Below are 23882 nucleotides of genomic sequence, written 5' to 3' on the forward strand. Positions count from 1 at the left end.
ATCAAGACTTTTCTCCTTTACGTCCGTTAGCAGGTCAACTGAAAATTTGGTTAATTGTAAGGATCACAGCACCTGAAGTTTCTTTTCCCAAACACTTTATGCCTTTTACTTAAACACTGATTAGAAGAAAAACTGAGGCATAAAAGTTTTAGAGATTTCACAGGGTTTTTTAGAAAATGGAATAGATGAACATCCTCCTGGTGAAACCTATCCTGACTTGGTCATTGTTAAGGAGCACAAAGACAACAGCGGGATAAATCAGAAAAATGAGATCCAACATGCAGTCAAGTGGAATTTATCTATATTTTAAAATGGCTCTCTAATGCTTTTATTTCATTGGTATGAGAGTTCCAATAGAACCCTAAAGCGATGATATAGAACACTGGAGCTTTTTAATAGCTTCTAACTTAGCAAGCCACGGTAATTTAAAAAGAAGTGGATGAGCTGCTAGGAGCAGGGAGAATTCTGATGAAGAATACAAATGTGTTCTTGCTACATTGCTTCTGCCTCTTTCTGGGGAGAGGCGAAATGCACATAGGAACGTGATGGAACTTTCCAGCTGGTGCTTTTGCATTATCAGGAAGGAAAGTGTTTATGAAAACGAAAATTACTGATAATTACGTGTGAAAGCCTGCAAGGGAAAAAAACAGAGAAACGTTGCAGAATCTTTATTTATATCCAGGGCTGAACTCCATTGGTGGGAGTGGAAATTGGTACAATTTTTTGGAGGGGACTTTAGCAATGTCCTGACACTTTGACCCAGCAAGCCCCCTTCTAGGAATCTCCTTTTTAGCAATACTTGCATATATTCCAAAGCTCTATGTAAAAGGATGTTCACTGTAGCATTGTTTGCATGTACAAAAAAATGGCAATAATCTATATCCATCAACATGAAAATGTTTAAACAAAGGATGGCATATCCAAATTTTAGAAAATTTTGCTAATAAATGGAATGAGATAGATCTATATATTCTGATATGGAAAGGTGTCCGTGATATTTTAAATGAAAAAAAGCAAATTGCAAAAGAGTATCTATCATGTGCTTCCATTTTAAAATGTTTTTAATGTTAATATATTCATAGAAAATTATGTTGAGGAATATGTACCAAAGATTACCAGTGGCGATCTCTGGGGGATGGTATCCAGATTTTCGTAAAGTTTACATTTTTATGAGTACGGATTACTTTTGCAAAGGGGGGGGGGGGAAAGCTGAATTATTTCCTCAAGGGAAGAAAGAAAAAAAAAGAAAAGAAGTATGCCGGCAGACATTTATTCACTATCTTTAGGTGAAAGGTGTCAGTGTAATTCCACGGTGAGTGCATCTCAGATTCTGGCCATCTGGGCAAGGGTAGTGTTTAGTCAGAATGAACCAAAATGCCTGTGTTCCCAGAAGGAGACTGAGCTGCACTGTGTCTCCCTTCTGCCATCCTTTTTCTGGCCTTGTGGTGGCCATGGCAGCTGCTCCTCAACCTTGGTTGATGGAGTAAAACCAGCTGGTTTCCCATTCCCTTCCCTTGCCTTAGAAGCTGCCCACTTTATTTCTTTTTCTTTTCTTTTTTTTTTTTTTTTTGCGGTACGCGGGCCTCTCACTGCTGTGGCCTCTCCCGTCGCGGAGCACAGGCTCCGGACGCGCAGGCTCAGCGGCCATGGCTCACGAGCCCAGCCGCTCCGCGACATGTGGGATCTTCCCGGACTGGGACACGAACCCGCGTCCCCTGCATCGGCAGGCGGACTCTCAGCCACTGCGCCACCAGGGAAGCCCACAAGCTGCCCACTTTAGAAGGCTCTGAAACAAGGTGGTAAAGAGCTCGGCCTTTGGAGCTCAGGAGCCCTGGGTTCAGATCCTGACTTCGCCGCGCTCCTAACTGTGGGACTGGGGAAATCTGCTTCTCCTCTTAGGTGGTCTGTTTCCTCTTGTGAAAGATGATAGTCTAAGAGAACCTGCCTCAGGGGTCTTTGGAATGAAGAGAATAGATAAGTATAGAGAATGCTTGGAATAGAAAATAAACAATTGTCACCTATTATTATTGTCCTATTGATCGATCCTTCCTTGATAGAATCTCCCATCTGTCTTCTGCTTGATAATCTCCTACCCATCCTTTAAGGCCTGGCTCAAATGCCATCACTGCAAAATCTCCTCAGGTCTGTCCCTGCACATCCAGAACTGATTGACGCTCCCTCATCATAGGTCCTGCAGGGCACTGGGTACCCAGCTTCACCACCGCATGTTATATTCTGGGTTTGCTTGTTTGTTTCCTCCATAGACCCTGAGTGCCTGCAAAGCTTCATTCCTAGTCATCTTGACTTACCTCAGAGTTTGAATTCCAATAATCATTTTTCAAATTGAATTAATCCCATCCCTGCCTCTATCACCCCAGGCCAGGCAACTTAATTCACAATGAAACTATGGTAACAGCTTCCTAACTGGTCTCCCTGCCTCTCTTTCCCCACTCTGATCCAGGCTAACGTTTAAGCCCGACAAGTCCCTACTCAAAACCCTTCAAGGACCGAGTGGAGTCGTAGGACATGGAGCCAGATTCTTCATTCCAGTTTTGCCACAAGCTGATGTGATCCCAAGCACATTGCTTTCTCTAACGCTTAGCTGCTTAATCTGTAAAATGAAGGCAATCACATCCTCCCACAAGGCAGTAGAGGGAACTCAGTGAAAAATGCATGTGAGTGCATCACCGTTACCCAAATTTAGCTCTTACTACTTCTGTTATTGTTGAGAGGACATGAGCATCAGGGAAGAAGGGAAGAGTATCTGAAAAGTCTCTGTCTGGGGACTCAGACTACATCCTGAATGGCCCTGTGACCTGGAGCAAGTTTCTCTAGTTATACACAAAGAGGTGAGCTCTTCACCTGGGGTCCCGTTTCCACCAGAAACTGCATTTAATGTGCCCTTTTGTGAGCCCAGTCCACAAAACGAAGGGGCAAATACTCCTCCCCATGCTTAAAATTAAATACAAATATCAGAGAACCTTGGTGCAGGCTTTTTGTTGTTGTTGTTTTTGCTTTTACCATTTATGGAACACTTTCATACCCATTATCGGATCTGAAAAGGGCTTTAATGGCAAGAAGGCACAGCAAACTCTTACAAGTAATAATCTCTGGATAGTGGGATTGGGGGTGATTTGAATCTTATTTGTGTTTTCCTAAACCTTCAAAATCTTCTGCAGTTGTCGAGCTGCATAGAGACATGGTTACACACGTTGCGAATGCAGTAAATGCCTGAATTGTAAAGCGTACAATTTTAGGTTATATGAATTTCACCTCATCAGAAAGATGATGGGAAGCTGCAATACCACATGCATGATTTCCTAGTCACTTATTAAAATGTGGTTTGAGGCGAGAGCAAAAGAGAACTTTTAAGGTTCAAAAGCAGTTCAATCAGCTGTTACTTTCCCCGACTCATGTCCAGGTCACTGTCCCAGGCTGCCAGCCTGCAGCGCGGTCCTCCGACCACCAGGGATCTCTGCGAAGGCCTCGCGTCCCCGCTCGCGAGCGAGCGCCTGCTCTTACTCTTGCGCCTTCGGAGCACGTGTGCGTGCAGGAGGCGTGGCCCAGGGTGGGCGCTAGACCGGCCAGGCCGACGCCTGACCGGTTTCCTGTTGGGTTCGTACCAGCCTCGTGTCTGACTGGTCTGCAGCCCCGAGTCCTTGCCGGGTCTTCCACTCCCCGCCCCAGGCTCCAGCCTTCTCCCGTCTGGGCCGGTCCCCGGCTTCAGTCTCCCACCCTCAGCGGGTACCGTTCCCCGCCTGTTGCCCTCCACGGGTCCCTGTCAGAGCCCCGGCCCCATGGCTCTGCAGGCTTTGCAGAGCTCGGGGGTGGCGTTTCGCAAGATCCTGTGTCACTTCCCCGAGGAGTTGAGCCTGGCTTTCGCCTACGGCTCGGGGGTGTACCGCCAGGCGGGGCCCAGCTCAGACCAGAAGGTGAGCCCGGGTCGGCCCCACGCCGGGAATGTTCTCACGAGTTCCCTTTGCCTTCGGTCCCTCCAGAGCCGTAGAGCTACCTGTTTGCTCTGCGCACTCCACGTATCAACTGGCAAAGTACAAGCCGTACAACAGTGCTCCTAGTAGAACGACAGCGTCAGCTGAGTTTTGAAGGATACGTAGGCGTCAGCTTAGGTCTAGAGCGGGAGGTGCAGTCATGCGGAGGGAAGAGCTGATGCGGGGACAAGGTGGAAGAAAGGAAGAGAAATATTTGCCAGGAGCTAGTTCAGTGTTCCCAGCCTTGGCTGAACATTGGAGTTTCCTGGGAAGCTTAAAAAAATACTGATATCTGGGTTCCAACTGCGGAGATTGAGATTTAATTGGTCTGAGATGAGCCTGGGCTTCAGGAATTCTAAAAACTTCCCAGGTGATTCTACTACGCAGCCAAGCTTGAGAATCACGTCTCTGGTTGTAGGAGAAAATACGAAATGATTCTCCTGACTTCGGGAAGCTGACGGAGTGATGGTAGGGTCAGGGCATGTGCAGTGACGTTAACTGACCGCAGAAGTCAGTGATGAGCGGTATATTTGCCCCTGCTCAGGACATGTAACAGGAGTCTGTTTAAGGCTACGCATTGTTCTCTTCAGAGTTGGCTGAGCACAACAGTAGTGAGGGTACAGTTTTCCTTGTGATTGCAGCTTTTTTTTTTTTTTCCTTCTGCAAATGGAAAGAAAACTTTGCTTCCAAGGTGGCGACAAGATTCAAGACATAGCAGACAAGTGGCAGGCAGGTATTTTCCATTTAAATGAGGCTTTTAATTGACTTTCCATTTAAATGAGGCTTTTAATTGAGCTTTTGAGCTCTTGCTGAATTAATGTAAAAGGAGCGGGAGTCTAGATGGAGATGTTTTCTGTCTGTGCAACTCGTGTTCTGGACTGGGTTTCTTTAATAAATGAAGGAAATGGTAGTGTGCAGTTTGCAATAGGGCCTCGTGGATTTGGACACCTGGCTGTAATCTTTCAGTTAACCTTCGTCTCTTCGCTTCCTGGTGAGGCCGTCTGTACTATTGCTTGGATTTCCTGTTTCCCACCTATACTAGTATTTAAGTAATAGTTTTCTTTAAATTGAGAGCATATGAGAAATTACAGATTTGGGGCATATAGGTTGGGCAACCTAATTGTAGTTTGCAATAGGCTAGTTATTTTCTTGTAACATACATTAACATAAATTCTTAAAAAACGTGTCCACCCCAAATCTTAAGTATCACCACTGGTTTGTGGATCACACTGTGGGAAACTCAGAACAGGCCTTGGCCTCCTGATTCTATAGCCGCCTCTTCATTTTCCTGTGTAGATTTTCCTTTGAGCAGACCTGGAATTCCCTCCAAGAAAAGGTCCTTCATTTTCTCTCACCCTCATTCCCTAGAAGTTAACAAGTAAACTCCAGCACCTAAGTCTCTCCCAGATGAGCCCCTGCCCTCAGTGTCTTAGTGGCAGTTAGCCTCGTGTGGTGTTCCATCCTTCAGTCTCTCCTCCTCCCTTTCTACTGCAGGAACATTAGCATGGTAACCAGCCTCCCTCTCTGGTCACTTCCCTGCCTGCGTCGCATTCCAGTCCTACCGGCTCTCATCTCCACAAGAGTGTTTTCCTCTAACAGTACTCCCTCCCTTCCTCAGGCTTCCTAGTACTTCACCAAGCCTGCTGAACCCTAGCACATTCTTTTAAGACTCAGACTTATCAGAGTCTGGAAGAATATAAACCTGTAGGAAAATTCCTCCTTCTTCTCTGACCCCACTCTGAGAGAAGTTAGTGCATTTTGTGTTCTCCTACAAGTTTTTGCTAGCAACCTGTCTATTCTTCCCAGTAGACTTTGAGGTCTTTACCTCTATCCCAGGACCTATCAGAGCTCATCGTAGGTGCTCAGTGAGGGGTTGGCAAATGGGTGAGAGTTAAAATAACTTATTTCCCTTTACATAACGCTTTATAGAGCTTGTCCATATGGTGTTATTTGATCTGGGAGAAAAGTAGAGCACATTTAACTAGATTTAGATGAAAGACAGTGTGGCCAAGTGATCCAGCACAGAATTTGGAACCAGATTATGTCTGTCACTCAGTAGCCATGTGTCCTTGGGCAAGGAACTTACTCTGTTCCTTGGTTTTCCTTTCCTATAAAAATGGGATAATGACAGTACCTACCTTGTAGGATTGTTTTGAGGCTAAAAAGAGTTACTATATGTATAATATATAAAGTGTTTAAAAGAGGTCTGGAACATCACTTCAATAAGTGTTACTGTTATTATGTGAGTTGACAAAAACAAAGCTCAGATTGGTTCCAGAGACTTGCTTAAGTTTCTGATGACAGCCCTGGGTCTGCTGTTAATCACAGCAGCATAGAGTCTTAGAGCTTTCCACTCTGCCTAGGTGCCTTTCTAGGAATTAAAACTAAAATTATTCTCTTTTCTTCACCTCCCAGAATGCCATGCTGGACTTCGTGTTCACAGTCGATGACCCTGTTGCATGGCATTCAAAAAACCTGAAGAAAAATTGGAACCATTACTCGTTGCTAAAAGTTTTGGGGCCCAGGTTTATCACCACTGTCCAGAATAACTACGGCGCCGGGGTTTACTACAACCCATTGATCATGTGTGATGGGAGGGTAAGTGACTGCGGGCCTTTGTCTTAACTTGGGTGGTTATTAACCTTTGTTAATAGAATACCAGCTAAATAGATGTGTTCTTACAGTTAGGAAGTGTTCACACTTTTGCTGGATGAAGGTGGTGAATGTGACTGTTTTTATTTTTTGCCTTTGGCCAAATTTTTTTGGTTCTCAAATTTTAGTGTGCATCAAAATCACCTGGAGTGCCTGTAGGACACGCAGATTGCTGGTTCCCATCCCCAGAGGTCCTGATTCAGTAGGTCTGGGTTAAGGGTTTGAGGATTTGCATTTTTTAAAAACTGAGCGGTAATTGTCATATAACATTGTAGTAGTTTTAGGTGTGCAACGTAATGATTTGATATATATATATATATAGTGAGATGATTACCCACAGTAAGTCTAGGTAACATCCATCACCACATGTATTTACAATTGTTTTTTTCTTTCTGGTGATGAGAACTTTTAAGATTTACTCTCGGGACTTCCCTGGTGGCACAGTGGATGAGGCTCCGCGCTCCCAGTGCAGGGGGCCTGGGTTTGATCCCTGGTCAGGGAACTAGATCCCACATGCATGTCACAACTGAGAGTTCGCATGCCACAACTAAGGAGCCAGCGAACTGGACCGAAGGAGCCAGCTTACCGCAACTAAGACCTGGAGCAACCAAATAAATAAATAAACATTTAAAAAAAAAAAAAAAAGATTTACTCTCTTAGCAACAAAGATTTGCATTTCTAATAAGCTTTCAAATGTGGCTCACGCTACTGGTCTGAAACAAGCTTTGAGAGCCACTGGTTTGGGCAGTGGGAGGAATAGGCGGACCCACTGTGGATCAGGGTGGAAATTAATCTTGTCTACATACAGAGGGGCAGACACTCCCAGAAAGAAGTTGGAAGTGGAGAGGGTATCATAGGAGAGGGTTTCATAGGTAGACGGGAGCATATGGTGCCTCTTGTTGCCATGGGGGGGGGGGGTGGAATTTGATGAGGGGTATTGGAGAGCAGGTGAGAGCCCCGATCCCAGCAGAGGGTTGTGTGACAGCAGGAACCCTGCCCGGCCGTCTTTCATATGGAGGGCCCAGGCTCTAAAAAGGCTTCCCGGAACTAGGCAGGACCCCAGTCTGAGAGGACCAATGGGGAACTGAGTCAGATGCCTCCTAGAGGCCAGCTGGGCTGAGGGTGGCTGCTGTGCCAGCTTTGCTCCACGCTGCTGATGGCTTAGAGCAGTCCTTTGATGTGCAGACGAGTCACCTGAGGCTCCTTTTGAAATGCACATTCTGATTCATTTGGTCTGGAATGGAGCCTGGTATTCTGCATCTGGTGATGCTGGTGCTACTGGTCAAGGGACCACACTCTGAAGGGCAGGAGGTTGGAGTACTGACTTGGGAAGGGTTTTGAAGACCTATCTGAACGTGGCAGGAATGAGTGCTGTGGTTGATTGGTGACGTCTTTGGGCCATACATTTACTTTTCTGGTTAAGGTCCCACCCGACACCACCTGTGGTTCGCAGATGAGGAAACCAGGGTTCAGAGAGAGGAAATGACCTCCCTAAGGTCTTGCAGCTAGTTAGTGACAGGCCCCTGTGATGTTCCCATTACCTCTCAGCGGTTACGCGCCTGCAGCAAGAAGGGCTGTCTGCAATACTGTGGCCAGAGTGGCGGGAAGAAGTTTATTCAGCGCAACATTGCACATCCACTCTAGTCCTGCCAGACGCGTAGCTGTGTTCTTTCTCCATGTTAATATTATGCTGAGCCGATCTGTAATTAGTAGTTTCAAATCATATTACAAGCTCCAGTAACCCAATGTTTTGGCATAATTATGTGCCAAAGGGACTGTACTTTTTAATTGAAATTCTTTAGCTACTTTTTAGATATTTGCAGCCTGAGAAGGCTGTTTGGGTACTGAAGTTCAGTGAAGTGAGTCTGAAGATATTTGTTGAAGCAAATGGGATTTCATAACCTGGAACAACTGCATTCAGGGTTTGTGTGAATTACTATTGAAATGAGCTTGACCATAATTCCATGTGTTCAGCGCTGATAAAGAGGTTTTATTTTTGAATGTTGCTTTGTGATTATAAAAGTGTTTGAAATAGCCTATAGTGAAAGAGAAATTCACCATGTAAAGGATGTCAGTGAAAACGTTAAAGAAAATTTCTTGTGCTTTGTCGTGAAGCAAACATTGGAAGCCCAGACTGAAATTCAGGGACTAGTTTAACTCTGCTATATGTGGTGCCATCTTGGGCACATCATTTATTCTCTCCGAGCTTCAGGTTTCTTATTTCTCAAATGAGAAACGTGAACTATGTTATCACTTCTTGAAGTGTCTGTGGTGAAGGCCTGAGTTAAAACGGTGGTCACTTCACCTCGAATACCTGAGGAAACACACAGTCTTGGAAACTAATCCTTTGCAAAAGGTTTTGTGGAGATGTGTATTTTTACAAGGTAGGCGGTTTGAGTGGCTTTGGAAATCGAGCTTCTGCTCTGGTCAGAAATTCATTTTATTTCTTTGTGTTTTGTACTTGCATAAGCACCAGTGTGGTATTTTGCTATTTTTCATGCCCATTTCTTTTCTTTTCCAGCTTATCAAATATGGCATTATTAGCACTAGTGTTTTGATTGAAGATCTCCTCAACTGGAATAACTTATACATTGCTGGACGACTCCAAAAACCGGTGAGTGAGTGTTTTATTAGGGATGTCTCTCCTCTCTGAACCTCACCTTACTTTGACCTTTGTGATTGCAATGACGTAGAAATGAGTTTCACACTCCTTTCCCTCCCTACAGAATTTGTTGCCAGACAGTATCCAGATATTACCCACACTGCTCCCTCCCTCTCAAGATTCTCCAGTTGTCTGAATGGATCAGGTTCAGAGTCAGTCCGTTTGGCTGGGGAGGATGGCAGAAGAGGTGTCCAGTGCCTTGGTGGAGCCTCGGTCGGCCTCCCCAGATCGCCACCTCTTCTGGAATGCAAGTGCCATGGGGCACTGTTTGTCCAGTGATTTGTCCCAACAGTGCCTGGGACGATGCCTGGCATGTAGTATGCATTCAGCATATATTTGTTGAATAAATGAATGAGACACATCATCATTCTGAGGCTAGTGGACTCTGTTCCCCTCTATTCTCCTCCTCAGGCCCTACCCTCATTTGGGACGTTGCTGGAGGAGGCTGTAGGGGCAGGCTTCTCCGGCTTTACTAGAAATGGAAACAAACAGAAAACAGGAAAAAAGTCGAGAGGACTTGAACTTTTGACTCGCATTCACAAATATCAGGTTTCCTCTTTTTTGCAGTTGTATAGTCTGTTTTCTGAGAAGGGGTATTTTCGTAGTTTAAGAACTATTTGAGGACTTCCCTCGTGGTCCAGTGGTAAAGAATTCGCCTTCCAATGAAGGGGACTCAGGTTCGATCCCTGATCGGGGAACTAAGATCCCACACGCCGCAGGGCAACTAGGCCCACGTGCCACAACTTTTGAGCTTGCGTGCCTCAACAAGAGAGCCTGCGTGCTGCAAACTACAGAGTCCACACGCTCTGGAGCCTGCATGCCACAACTAGAGAGAAGCCTGCACACTGCAATGAAAGATCCTGCATGCCACAGTGAGGATCCCACGTGCCACAACTAAGACCCAGTGCAGCCAAAAAAATTTTTTAAATAAAATTAAAAAAAAAAAAGAACTAGTCGCAGTTGTCTGCGACTGCCTCCAGTTTCCCTTTCCCGCAGAAATCATGGCTAACTGGAGAATTCTTAGGATAACTAGACAGTTGCTAATCTCCCAGCAAGGAAGAATTTTCTCCGTGCTGTCAGAGGGTCTTAGGTCCCAAAGAGGGTTCGGAATTATTCCCAAATGCCTCTCATGGGTGACTATGCTGCTCCTTTTTTGTCAGCTATGGCAAGAAATTAGAGAAATTTATACAGTCCTAGCTTGCTTGGTTGTGTCATAAAATCTCTGTTGATATATGTGGGAGGTTCAGATTCTCTTGCCTTGTATCTGGGCTTAAAATTTAACAGTGTAGGTCATTAAGACATACAGAAGCATTTGATCAGGGTGATCGTTACATGGGTACATCCATGTGGAAAAATTTGTCAAGCTGTGCTCATTAGATTTCTTTGCTTTACAGTATATAATTTTTACTTCACTAAAAACACATTTTAAGTCTGGAAACAATAGGTTACTGATTTAATTTCATATTTATGTAGATGAATTTCTCATTTCTAGGCTGGATAACTAGTAAGCCTCATAATTAAGCAAATAAACGTAATTGGAAATTTGTAAATATTCCTTTTCTTTCCAAGTTTCTTTTTAAATATACAAAATATGTAGTTTGATGGGAAGATTAATAAACGTGGAATTAGAAGCCTTGGGCCTTATTCATTCCTGCTACTTATTAGCTGTTTATGTGATCTTAGGCAAGTTGTTTTACCTTTCTGAACCTCAGGTAGTTTCTCTGTAGAATGGGAGTAGCAATCCTTGCCCTGCCTACTTCACAAAGGTGTTGAAAATTGGAAGCAGAATGGTAATGCTGGAAAGGACACAGGTGTTTTAGAATCAGACAGATCTGGGGTTTGGGTCCCAGCTCTGACACTCCCCAGCTGTGTGACCCTGCACCAGTGACTTAATCTCCCTGGGCCTTGTGACACCCTCACCTGGGGACAAGGCCAGTGACACCGACCTCAAAAGGTGTTTGAGAAATGCCTAGATCTAAAATGTCTGGCATCTACTAGACACTCAGGAAACAATCTTTCTCTTCGCTCTGTCCTTGCGTGTCTCAGAGTTATTTTGAGATAAAATGAGATATTGAATGTGATATTATTCTCTGTACTATGTTTTGTGCTTGGAATAGTTCAAGTGTTTTTAGAAATAGGCTGTAGAAAACTATAATGCCATGAAATCTCAGAATGTAAGCACTGGAAATGACCTCACATTTCATCTAAATGTCATGTATCCTAAAAAAATAAAAACATCAATTCAAGGCAAGTAGTGACAGCTACACTCAGATCATACAAAACTGCATTTCTCAGCTAACTTGGAGAAGAAAATGTTCTTTATAACAGTGACTACCCCTCCGACTTATTAAGAAGCTTCTAGCACAAGAAAATTAACCAATCTTAAAAACCATTTGAGGTGTTAACATGACACGATTTAAAAAAATCAAAAATCATAAATGGGTGAATTAACTCTTCCACCCACACCTGCCTCCGGTTTCCCTTTCCCGCAGAAATCACGGTTAACTGGAGAATTCTTAGGATAACTATCTTTAAACTAACTGTTTTTACCTCTAGGTGGCAGCAAATATTAATCAAACGCGATGAAACAAATCCGATGAAAAGAAAGGGTTGGTAGCATTTTGGACAAAAATAATGGGTGACTATCTTAAGAAAGAATTGTGAGAATGAGTGTGAATTTTTTGTTTTTATGTGTTTTAAAACGAGTTACATTAAATTATATTGTCTAAAGCTCTAAAATTATCTTCCATATTGCGAATAGAGTAGAATTTCCCAGTCACTAGCAATTTAAGTCTTAGGAATATGCAGAGGATATGTGGGAACTCTCTGTACTTTCCATTTGGTTTTGCTGTGGACGTTAACCTGCTCTAAAACATAGAGTTTACTATCAAAAAAATATATAAAGGAGTACTTGGCTTAAAAAGATGGACATTTCTGGAAAAAGTTGAGTGCAAATTAATTTTCTATCAGACTTTACCATTACCTTACCTCATAATTGAGGAGATAACCCATTTTTACTTCTAGTGCAGCTTTAAGTTTGAGTTATTTACCAATCAGTTTTCCAAGTTAAGAAACACGAAAAGTATTTAATAGAACCTTGTTGTGGCCAATCTTTTTTTAAGTCAGAGGAAGTCTAAAGTAGTATTTTTACTTCTCTAATTTATTTAATGTAAGTTGGATTTTTGTATTTCATGTTGTTTTGTATTTCATGTATAGATAACATGGCTTGAATTTTTAAAGCATTCACATTGGCAGACAATGGTATTTTGCCACCTTGTTAAGAGGATTTTAATTTATTTTAATGTATTCATTCCAATATATTTTTACTTGCTAGTCATATAGCTTTTTATAACAGGTTTACTGAGATATAATCACATACCATATAATTCAGCCCTTTAAAGTGTACAATTCAGTGGTTGTTAGTATATTCACAGTTTGCGAGCATCACCATATTGTAACTTTGTTGATTTACTTTTTTGTAGATAGTAAAATCCCAGTGGTATAAAAGGTCCCTGAATGGGACTTGGAAAGCCCAGCTTACTAGTCTTGGCTCTGCCCAGCTGAGAGCAAATCTTTGGACTTCTAGCCTTGGAAATGAAAAGATTAAGCCATTCATTTACTTATTCAAAAGACAACTAAGTTTTTTTCTCTGTGCATGCCAAAAGAATTTTTTTAAAAAAATCACCACATTGCTAGCCTCAAGAGCCCATAATCCAACAGGTAGATGATAAGGTTTTTTTTAATTCAGCTCAAATGTTCACTGTTTCTTTTTGGTCCTCCAGCAAAAATTAGCCTTTCTGTTCATTTGGAATGGAAAACTACTGCGGGAAGTGTCATTTGGTTAATGGTCGAGTATTTGAACACGAGGTAGGACTGTGTTCTTTGTGACTATAACTTCACTCTTTGCAATTCAAGCTCTGTCTCCATGTGACTATTATAGAGGAGACCACATGTGACTTTCTCTTTTTTTCTATCTTGAAAGGTACTCACAAATCTCTCAAGTTGAGCTTTTGAAAGTCCCTTCAAGTGTTGCCCCTTCCTCTCTCCAGTAAAGATTTTCCCCTTGGCAGTAGTGCTAATGCTATATCTGTGGTTCAGTTCGGGGCATTCCCAGTACGATACAAACAGCTATTCACAAATCTGAGGACTTTCTTTTTTTCCCAGGCCTCTCTGGCAGTGTCCCAAGAGTTCAGTGGCTTTTCACTCTGAACAACAAATAACAGTGCTTCTGAGACAAGTTGCTAGTTCACCTTACACTGGAGAACCAGATCAGCACAGTAGCAGAGGCTTCTGAACTGACATTTTTCCTTTGAGGAAGGATGCTTTTATTTTCACTGTCTTAACCTTGAGTAGCAAACAGACTGCCTTTTTTTTTTTAACAACCTCACATAGACACTTTCTTGGAGAACAAGGGTATTTTATTGAAAAGGAAAATTTCCCCAAACTTTTTCCTTTGCATCTTTGTTAGTATCTCAAAATAACTTCTATTTTCATTGAGTTTCTGTAAAAAGTTCCCCCCCCCCCCCCGACACACACACAAAAGAGGGTGAGGAATTATTGAGCAGGGCCTGGTGAATGAGGATGAAAATAGGAATTTGGAAGTAAACAGGCTCACTTCACGAATCCTGGGTCCTGGTACGGTGTGCCACTGTTCCTCGTGGGGAGATCTTTTAACCCTCTGGGCCTCAGTTTCCCCGTTAGTGAGATGAGGAGGTTGCCCTCCTAGATCCTTGATTCTGTATGGAGTATAAGGCGGGAACGTTATTCAAGGAATAGACATAGGAATTATAATAGGACCTTAAATTTTGTTTTAATCATCTTTCAAGATTAAAAGTTAACAAGAACAGGGCTTCCCTGGTGGCGCAGTGGTTGAGAGTCCGCCTGCCGATGCAGGGGACACGGGTTCGTGCCCCGGTCCGGGAAGATCCCACATGCCACGGAGTGGCTGGGCCTGTGAGCCATGGCCACTGAGCCTGCGCGTTCAGAGCCTGTGCTCCGCAACGGGAGAGGCCACAACAGTGAGAGGGCCGCGTACCGCAAAAAAAAAAAAAAAAAAAAAGTTAACAAGAACAGAATGCATGAGGATAACTCAAAATATTTAGATCTGGATTTGCCAAGTACAAGGTTGTTACCCTGATTTTTGCCATCAACTCATTATGCAACCTTGGGCAGATAATGCTCCTGGACTGCTTCTCGCTTTGACTATCTGCAGGTGTTTGCAGTAATACTGAACTCACCCAAGCGCTGCCAGGCTTAATTCAGGGCCAATAAGTCCTTGTAATTATGAGGGAGGAGGTGGTAGTATGGAATTAAGTGGCTTACCTATCACATGAGAGGTTTGTACGTTATAAATATTCCCTTTAAAAAAAGTAGGGACAAAAGGTAAAAGACAGATTTTAGGTTCTTAAGCCAGATTTATAAAATAGTTATGTTTTCTAATATTGCTTTTCACAATTAATAAAAAAAATTAGAGAAGAAACTATACTTGGGGATATACATCATTCCTGTCTTTCCTTGCTATCTAATAAAATTTTAGTTTGGAGTTTCTCATACTGTTATGTGTCTTTTATGTGCCATCTGAATTTTGTCAGAAATTATCTATATTTGATAAATAAAAGGCGATTTAAGCCCTACTTTCTAGAACACGAGAAAAATGTGGTGACAGCACTAAATGATTTAGAGATGGTGGTTACATTTCAGATACATGGGTGTCCTTATTAGGGATTTCTAGATCCTTCACTTGTTGAGAAAATCAGTCAGAAGCAACATGATAGTTTAAGATTATGTCAGGAGTGCAAATTGGCACAATCGCTGCAAAGAGCGATTTGGCAATTCTAGTTCAAAGTAATTATACACCTCAGAGCAGTGGTTCTCAAAATGTGGACCCTGGGCCAGCAGCATCAACGTTACCTGGGAACCTGTTAGAAATGTACATTGTCAGGCCCCATCCAGGCCTACTGAGTCAGAAACACTGGAGGATGGGCCAAATAATATGTGGGGTTTTGGGGGTTTTTTTTGGCTGCGTTGGGTCTTTGTTGCTGCGCATGGGCTTTCTCTAGTTGTGGTGCACAGGCCTCTCATTGCGGTGGCTTCTTGTTGTGGAGCACAGGCTCTAGGCGCGCGGGCTTCAATAGTTGTGGCATGCGGGCTCTGGAGCGCAGGCTCAGTATTTGTGGCACACAGGCTTAGTTGCTCCGTGGCATGTGGGATCTTCCCGGACCAGGGATCAAACCCATATCCCTTGCATTGGTAGGCAGATTCTTAACTACTGCGCCCCCAGGAAAGTCCCATAATATGTATTTTAACAAGCCCTGCAGGAGATTCTGACGCTTACTAAAGGTGAGAACCCCTGGCTCAGAGAAACGCTTGCGTGTGCAACAAGAAACACACAAGGAATCTCACTTCAGCTGTGGCTTCAGATGAAACATCTCATTTAATCTTCCCAGCAACCTTATAAGCTTGGTTCGGTTATTAACCCTGTTTTACTGATAAGGAATGATGCCCATAGTCAAAGAGCTAGTAAGAGATGGAGCTAGGACTTGAACACATTCTCTGAACTGCAGTGCAGTCTTTAAAACCAATCTGAACACACTGGAGCAATTTGTATCTTGATGGATTGGGAGAAGTCAAAGACAGCAGATTCTACTGTAGCTAATTTTCTTTCCCTTTTCCTTAGTCACTTTTTTTTTTTTTTTTTTTTTTTTAATGCGTTACGCGGGCCTCTCACTGCCGTGGCCTCTCCCGTTGCGGAGGACAGGCTCCGGACGCGCAGGCTCAGCGGCCATGGCCCACGGGCCCAGCCGCTCCGCGGCACGCGGGATCCTCCCAGACCAGGGCACGAACCCGCGTCCCCCGCATCGGCAGGCGGACTCCCAACCACTGCGCCACCAGGGAAGCCCCCCTTAGTCACTTTTAAAATCAGTTCAAAATAGAGCATGACCTGCTTAGGTTATGTATGGTTAAGAACAGAGGTGAGTTCTAAATAAAGAAGTAAAATGCCTTTTTCCACCATAAAATTAAGTGAAGAACAGTGAGATTAAAAAATAAAAAAATACTAAATTTCCCAAAGGTCATTTATTCCATTTTGTGCTGACTTCTTTTTCAAAACTCATGTTGAATTTCCTCATTTAAGAACAATATTTGTTTTTCTTTCCTATGTCACGAGTTCTCTGATTTGGGCTTAAAACAGGAGACTCCGGAATTGTTTATTAGAATAATAAATATTTCATGTCAACTGGCCTAATACTCAAAGATCTTCAGGGCCAAGTGTTTAGGACAGTTCCAGCGTATGTATAAACACATAGGTTGGGCAGTACTCCACTTCTGGGATTTTTCTTCTGAATGTTCTGCTTTTTCCAGGTGAAAATCGTAGCAATGAATGAGAATGTCGCTCTCAGGTCGGCCCTGGATAAAAATCTGAAGAGTGCCGTGACTGCTGCTTTCCTCATGCTCCCCGAAAGCTTTTCTGAGGAAGACCTGTTTATAGAGATTGCCAGACTCTCATATTCAGGTCAGTAGGTTTCGTGCCTGTACTTTCTACAGGAAGGAGATTCACTGTTGGAAGACTGTGCAGGCCAGACACCCCGCCCCTCGCCCTGCACTGGAGCTGCAGCAGCCGAGGCTCGAATCCCACCACCTCTTTGAAGGTCGAGGCAGCAGTTCTTTGATTTGCCTCCTTGCCCCCAGGGTCTCTTCCTTTCCACTTCTCTACACAGGGTCACCTTTTTGTTGTTGTTATTGTTCAGTTTTATTTTGAAACAATTTCAAAGGTACAGAGAAGTTTCAGTAATGATCCAGAAAACTGCCATGTGCCCTTTCTCCAGAAATGCTTCGCCACACTTGTTTTATCATGTTGTGTCCGTGGTTTTCCAAAGCTAGTGAGCAGCTGAATCCTCTGGAGGGCTTGTTAGAACAGACAAGACAGCTGACTTGGGAGGTCCGGGCTGGGGCCCGAGAATCTGTATATCGAGCAAGTTCCAGGTGATGCCTGATGCTCCTCCAGGGATCCCACTTTGAGAACCACTGCTCCCTCTGTATGTGTAAATGCGCCATATTATATATATTTTTTCTGAACTACTAGAGAGTAGGTCACAGATATCGCGTCCCCTCTAGGCCAGATTCTTCAGTACGTGTTTCCTAAGAACAAGGACATTCTCTTACATAACCACAGTACAGTCACCAAATTCAGGAAATTTAACATCAATATAGGACTTCTGTCAAATTGCTGATCCGTATTCCAGATGTTGTCAGTTGTCCCAATAATGTCCTTTATACTGTTTTTTTCCTTCAAGTACATGATCCAGTCAAGGATCATATATTGTACTTCGATGCCATGTCTCTTTTTTTTTTTTTTTTTTTTTGGTGGTACGTGGGCCTCTCACTTGTTGTCGCCTCTCCCGTTGCGGAGCACAGGCTCCGGATGCGCAGGCTCAGCGGCCATGGCTCCCGGGCCCAGCCGCTCCGCACCATTTGGGATCTTCCCGGACCAGGGTACGAACCCGTGTCCCCTGCATCGGCAGGCAGACTCTCAACCACTGCGCCACCAGGGAAGCCCACCATGTCTCTTTTATCTTTTAATTTGTAATGTTTCCTCAGTCTTCCTTTGTCTTGCATGACATTCACGTATTTGAAGTCTACAGACCAGTGATATTGGTGCCCTGACAAGCAGTGTTTTCTCCTTTCTAAGCGAACTCTGGGGAGACATTTGAAGGTGAGGCAAATACACTGCTTCTTACTAAACTTGCCTTCCTAGTGTGAGTTTCCACTGATGGTCCTTGCTTGAGCCAGTCTTTACTATGATGGGCACAAAGTGGAGACTTGCCCACTCCGTCTTTCCTCACGTTAAAGAAAGCTTGCCCTCCTTCCGCAGTCATCTCTTTATTTATCTAAATATTAACTTCCTTTCCCCTTAAACCAGTTGTGCTCCTCAGAGATGTCAGGGCACAGGGAAGGCTGAGAGGGCGGATCCCGACCCCTCACCGCACCCCACTGATCTTTTTAATGTGTTAAGGGTCCATGTAAAACTCCGTTTACAGAAAAGTAGCCTGCTACCTAAAAAATAGTTTGAAAACCACTATCTTAAATAAATATCGTCTTTCCCAACTTTTAAGTATGAGTCAAAGAACTCTGTACTCAAAAAATTGCAAAGCGGGCTTCCCTGGTGGCGCAGTGGTTGAGAGTCCGCCTGCCGATGCAGGGGACACGGGTTCGTGCCCCGGTCCGGGAAGATCCCACATGCTGCGGAGCGGCTGGGCCCGTGAGCCATGGCTGCTGAGCCTGAGCGTCCAGAGCCTGTGCTCCGCAATGGGAGAGGCCACACAGTGAGAGGCCCACGTACTGCAAAAAAAAAAAAAAAAAATTGCAAAGGCAGTTGACTCATATTCTGAATCCCTGTACAGATAAGATTTCATGGAAACACAGTGCTGAAAGAGACCTAAAAGGTCTTGTTCTTCAGTCTTTTTTCCAAAATGTGTGTGCTGTGACCACAGCTGTCATTGCAACACGGCCGAGAAAGGAGATGGCATAACCTTGGTCTTGGTTGCTTCCAGCTTCTCATGGCAAAGGCAGGGGAGCAAGCGTGGCGTGGCTGCCTCCAGGGTGAACATGTGGGGAGGGCCTCTGGGTACCTCCCTCCCCACGCTCCCCTGTGAGACAGCAGGGACCAGAAGCCTTTTGTCGACTTTGTGGGAGAAGATGCAGAGCCGTTCTCTGCTCTGCCCACGTTGTCAGGATCAGCATAGTGTTAGGTGGATTCCAGTTCTCTGTAAATTCAGAACACTGACTAAAGACATTTATCGAATCTTATCACTGCTCCCACCTATTTGCAGACTTTAAGTCGGCACTCAGGCTGCTCTCAGTCTTGAGCTGAGTTTTGCTCTGCCTCCCGGAAGGGCTGTGTCTTATGCTCCTGGTTTCTTCTGTTGTTCAGTAAACACTTGCTGATTCATAGCAGTATCATCCTCTGTTTCGCTTCGTCTGTAATATTTATTAAGGGCTGCTGTATAGAGATGCTGTTCCAGACACAGATAAGGAGGTCAGTGAGTAGGTAGATAGATGTGTAGGTAGGTGGATGGATCACTTATTCCTTTATTCCATGACTGAATCCTCGTACTACAGCCCTGTTTGTTCAACAAATGTGTGTTGTGTTGTGTGTCTTCCCTGTGGCACACACTGTGCTAGGCCTGGGTGCACACTAGCAAGCGTGACGCGAGTGAAACTCCTCGTGGAGTTTCTGGTCTTTTAGGGAGAGGCAGCAGTAAAGAAGCAATAAGGCAGTTTGAGATCGCGCTAAGTGCCATGAAGAGAAGAAAATATATCAGGCTGAGGGTAAGGCTGTCTCACAGTGGGTAGCCCGGGAAGGCAGTCTGAGGTGGTGATACAGAGCGTAGGTGGAAATAGTGACAAGGAGCCGGCCCTGGGCTGTTGGGGGACGAGCTGGCAGAGGAAGTGGGCTGCTCCCCACAGCCGGGTCTCGCACCTCGCTGTGTCTGACTGCAGCCCCTCAGCCTCTGGTCACTTCCATTCCTCATCTTGCCGCTTCCTGTTATTTGTGATTGCTTAACCCAGATTTGGATCTGAGAGTTTGGCCAAGTAGCCTACATTACTCATTTCAAAGAGGTTGGCTTCTTTTTCCCGCAAAACTTAGGACACAATACTTGCCAATCCTCTCCCGGGGGACTACTTCCAACACTGTGTAATCCCTACCTTATGAATGAGACATTTTCCAAAAAGTCTTCTGTAAGCCAGTTGTTTAGACTGGGGATATATTTTCCCATTGAAACAACACTGTATATGATGGTTGTTCCTCAGCCAGGGCACAGTATAATTAATGGTTACCTAGCCCATAATATGATGGAACTATACTGGGAGAGTGCACGTGGGGAAGGATCTAGGCCCTGCAGGCATGTGTCCTTCATAGGTATGAGACTTGCCCCAGGCGATGTGTTGAAAGGCAAGCTTTTCTACCTGCCTTTCTTAGGCTTCTGAGAACCCAGTATCCTTGAATTGATCAGATTCTATCCCTTGGGCAAACTACCTAAACCTCCCAAGCCCTCAGAATATCCCAGACTTCAAGTTACACACCAATGTATTTTTATTTCCAACTTAGACATTTATTTTCCACCTGGTTCCAGTTGAGAGAGAGAATATGTTGTCCCTAACCTGTGAAATTCAACATTTCTCCCAGGCAGGGTCGGGAGGGACACAGAGAAAACAGTGTCTCCGTGTTATTGGACACGTTCCTGCCAGTAATTACTGGCAGGGCAAGATCTGTCAGTATTGCTAGTAGTAATAATAACCCCTATATTTTATGCAGTATTTAAGGATCACTTTAACTGCCCTGGGGTCAGTATTTATGGCATTATTGTTATAAATGATGGTGAGAAAGGAGTAGGTGGATGATGAGAGCCTGCAAAATTGGGGAGGAGAAAGCTTTCTAATCCTTCAGTTATTCTTAGAAGTCAGCATTTAAGTAAACAAAAAGAAAACCAAATGAACTTTAAAGGGCCACCTTGAACATTCCTATGGAAGTACAAACTATTAAAATGACTAATTTTAGGTAATGATCCTGGTTTAATATTTATCAAGTGAATCAGCGTACCATAACATATTAAGAACTAAAGCTACAGTTTCTGCTGTAAAGAACTGCACGTTAATAAACGTATACAGTCATGGTGAGTCAGTGGTAGATTTAAAAAACAGCCCAGGGCTTCCCTGGTGGCGCAGTGGTTGAGAGTCCGCCTGCCGATGCAGGGGACACAGGTTCGTGCCCCGGTCCAGGAAGATCCCACATGCTGTGGAGCGGCTGGACCCGTGAGCCATGGCCGCTGAGCCTGCACGTCCGGAGCCTGTGCTCCACAACGGGAGAGGCCACAACAGTGAGAGGCCCGCGTACCGCAAAAAAAAAAAAAAAACAGCCCATGTGGAAAAGGCAGGGGAGTGTGAAAAGCATGGCTTGTTTAGGGAAGAAGGAGCAGATTGACATGACTCAGGTCCATGGCTTATGGCAGGAGAAAGTCGCATTTTTTATTGTGTACCAGGAATGACTCTGAATACTTTTGATCTAATAACTAGCTTAATCCTCACCACAACCCTTTGATTGGGTGCTCTATTATTGTTGCCATTTAACAGGTGAGAAAACCAAGGCCCAAATCTGTCTCAGGTCAGTTGTTTGGTAGATTAGTAGGTGGTGGAGCTGGAATCTTAGCCCACACTCTTAACCGTTTAAATTCACTGCCTCTCTGGTATTTTGGAGAAGAGGTTAGGCCGGTGTTGGGCAGGGCACTGAATACAAAGTGAAGAGGTGGGAATTTCACAAGCAATACACAACTAAGAGCCACAGAAGTTTTCGGGCATTGCAAGTTGGTCCAGGATTTGTTGTTTTGGAAAGATCATTTTGCCAGCATTGTGCAGGAGGGAAAGAGAGGAAAAACAGGAAAGTTTTTTCATTCAGCATATAATTAGGGGAGTCTTCTCTGCCCGGCGCCCTTGTAAGCTCTGGGGATGAAGGAAATAAACAAGGCAGGCACAGCCCCTGCCCTCATGGGGCTTTCTTTGTAGGTAAAAAATCAGACAGCAGACACGCAGCAGCACAGAATAGGGGAGGAAGGAGAACGTTACTTTAGTGTAACCAGGGAAGGCCTCTCCCAAGGTGACGTTGGAACTGAGCACCAGCCTCTGAGGACCCGTGAGCAGAGCCTGGGTGAGAGCTGGCCAGGCAGAGAGGAGTCTGTGGGGAGGACAGTTAGGACCGAGTCTGTGTCGGTTGCCCTGTATCCTTGACCTCCGGAACTCTGCCGTGGCTCATGGCAGGCATCTGTGCATGTGTGTTGGGTGGATGGACAGAGCCCAGCAAGTCTGGATGGTGACGAGGGCTCGAACTAGGGCAGTGCTTCAGAGATGTGAACAGTTTCACGTGAAAATAATCAAGGTCAAACCCTTAACTGCTTCAATTAAGTATTCTATTGATATTTACTACTTTGCTTTTTTCTTTTTCTAAGTCATTATATTACTTCATGGAAGGGAGCATTTGTAAAGTGTTAAAAACCCAGTCAGACTCCTGGGTTCACGTCTTAGCTATAACCTTAATTAACTTTCTGCCTCCTTGTAACTCAGTTTCTTTCTCTCTAAAAAAGGTCTTTATAGGGATTAAATTAAATCATACATGGAAAGTGCTTAGCCCAGTGCCTGGCACATAGTAAATGCTCAGGAAATGTTAGCCCTTATTATTCTGGATACATGTTTGCTTGTATTAACACAGACACTTAGAAAGGGCAAGACTACAGTCAGACCTGAGTTTGAACACCAGCCTTGTGGAGGTGCTGGAACCTTTCTGAGCCTGTTTTCTTCTTTGTAAAACAGAAATAACAATCTCATAAAAAGGTTTTCAATGAGATAATATTTATGAAAGCCCCCAGCTTCATACTTCATTGATGGTTGGGGCTCAGAAAATGACTGCTATTATTATTTATTACTGTTATTGTGTGCTATTGCTGGCTTATAGAGGTTTTCCTCAGGCTGAGACACCTTTATTCGCTCGATCATTCAGTGATTGGTGGGTGCTCAGGCTGCCTCCGTCCATCATTGTTTTATTAATGACACTGCTGCGAATCACTTTGGCCAAATTACTTTGGTACAGAAGGGGGCAGAGTTGGAAGTTGTCTAACTTCCTTGGACACATTCTCCAAATTGGAATTATGTTGTCAGTTATAATAATCATAAAACTTGTTACATGTTGACAAATAATGCCTGTTGAAGTTAGCAGAGTACTTAAAGCAGGTGGATTCACTTGGCCCTTTACAGTCCTTAAGAAACAAAAAACACCTTCAAGCACTGTCAGTAAGAGAGAGAATGGGTTTGTTTCGATGCCAGATTGTCTGAACGCAGTCTCAGCTACTTCTAGGAATAAGACAAAGCAGTGAGGAAGTGCCAGTTGAGTGATTCTTGGAGAAAAAAATTAGAAATGGGTGCCCGAACTCTAAAAGTGTGAGTAAACATCCCCATTTCTGGATCCTGGTCAAAGCCAGTAAAGAAACATTTTCTCTGGGGTGAGAGTGTTAAGATTTCTTCCATGACAGTCACACCATCTGTGACCTTGCAAGCAGTGTCATTGAATGACTTGCATGTTGGGGATTGACTCTTTCAGTAATTTGGAAGCATATTTCTCCAGGCTTGGCAAGCTTGAGCTTTTGCTGAAACCTCACTTGGAACTCTTTTTACTCAGTCGCTTGCTAATTTCTGAGCATGCAACACTCCTGAAGGGATGTTAATCACCAGTCATATCTAACGTTTCTGGATCACTTACTGTGTATCAGGTATTGTTCTAAGTGCTTTACATGTATTAACTCATTTGATCCTGGAAACTTGTAAACTAACAACTACTGCTGCTTCCACTTTACATTTGAGGATACCGAAACCCAGAGAAGTAAGTAGCTTGTCCTGGGTCATGTAGCTTCGAGTCCTGAGCTTGGATTAGAACACAGGCACTGTGGTTCTAGAACCCTTGCTCTTAGCCCGTCTCTGTTCTACAAAGTGTCTGTGAGGCATGTGTCATTCCTGGTTTACACCTGGGACACTCTTCC

General features: G+C 44.0%; 1 protein-coding gene across 2 annotated transcripts in view; it reads left to right on the forward strand.

Moving 5' to 3' along the window:
* Positions 1-3543: 3543 nt before the first annotated feature.
* Positions 3544-23882, forward strand: part of TAMM41 (TAM41 mitochondrial translocator assembly and maintenance homolog) — a 56354-nt gene continuing 36015 nt past the window's right edge. Inside the window, exons 1-5 of one of the 2 annotated variants that reach the window (XM_032650153.1) lie at positions 3544-4722; positions 6405-6587; positions 9163-9255; positions 13086-13170; positions 16663-16813. In XM_032650153.1, the coding sequence (XP_032506044.1) occupies positions 13114-13170; positions 16663-16813 (208 nt within the window). In that variant the 5' untranslated portion in view covers positions 3544-4722; positions 6405-6587; positions 9163-9255; positions 13086-13113. The remainder of the gene's footprint in view (positions 4723-6404; positions 6588-9162; positions 9256-13085; positions 13171-16662; positions 16814-23882) is intronic. The other variant, XM_032650152.1, reaches the window with a different exon arrangement.

The sequence above is a fragment of the Phocoena sinus genome, chromosome 11 (assembly GCF_008692025.1).
Source record: "Phocoena sinus isolate mPhoSin1 chromosome 11, mPhoSin1.pri, whole genome shotgun sequence".
Classification (NCBI taxonomy): Eukaryota; Metazoa; Chordata; class Mammalia; order Artiodactyla; family Phocoenidae; genus Phocoena; species Phocoena sinus.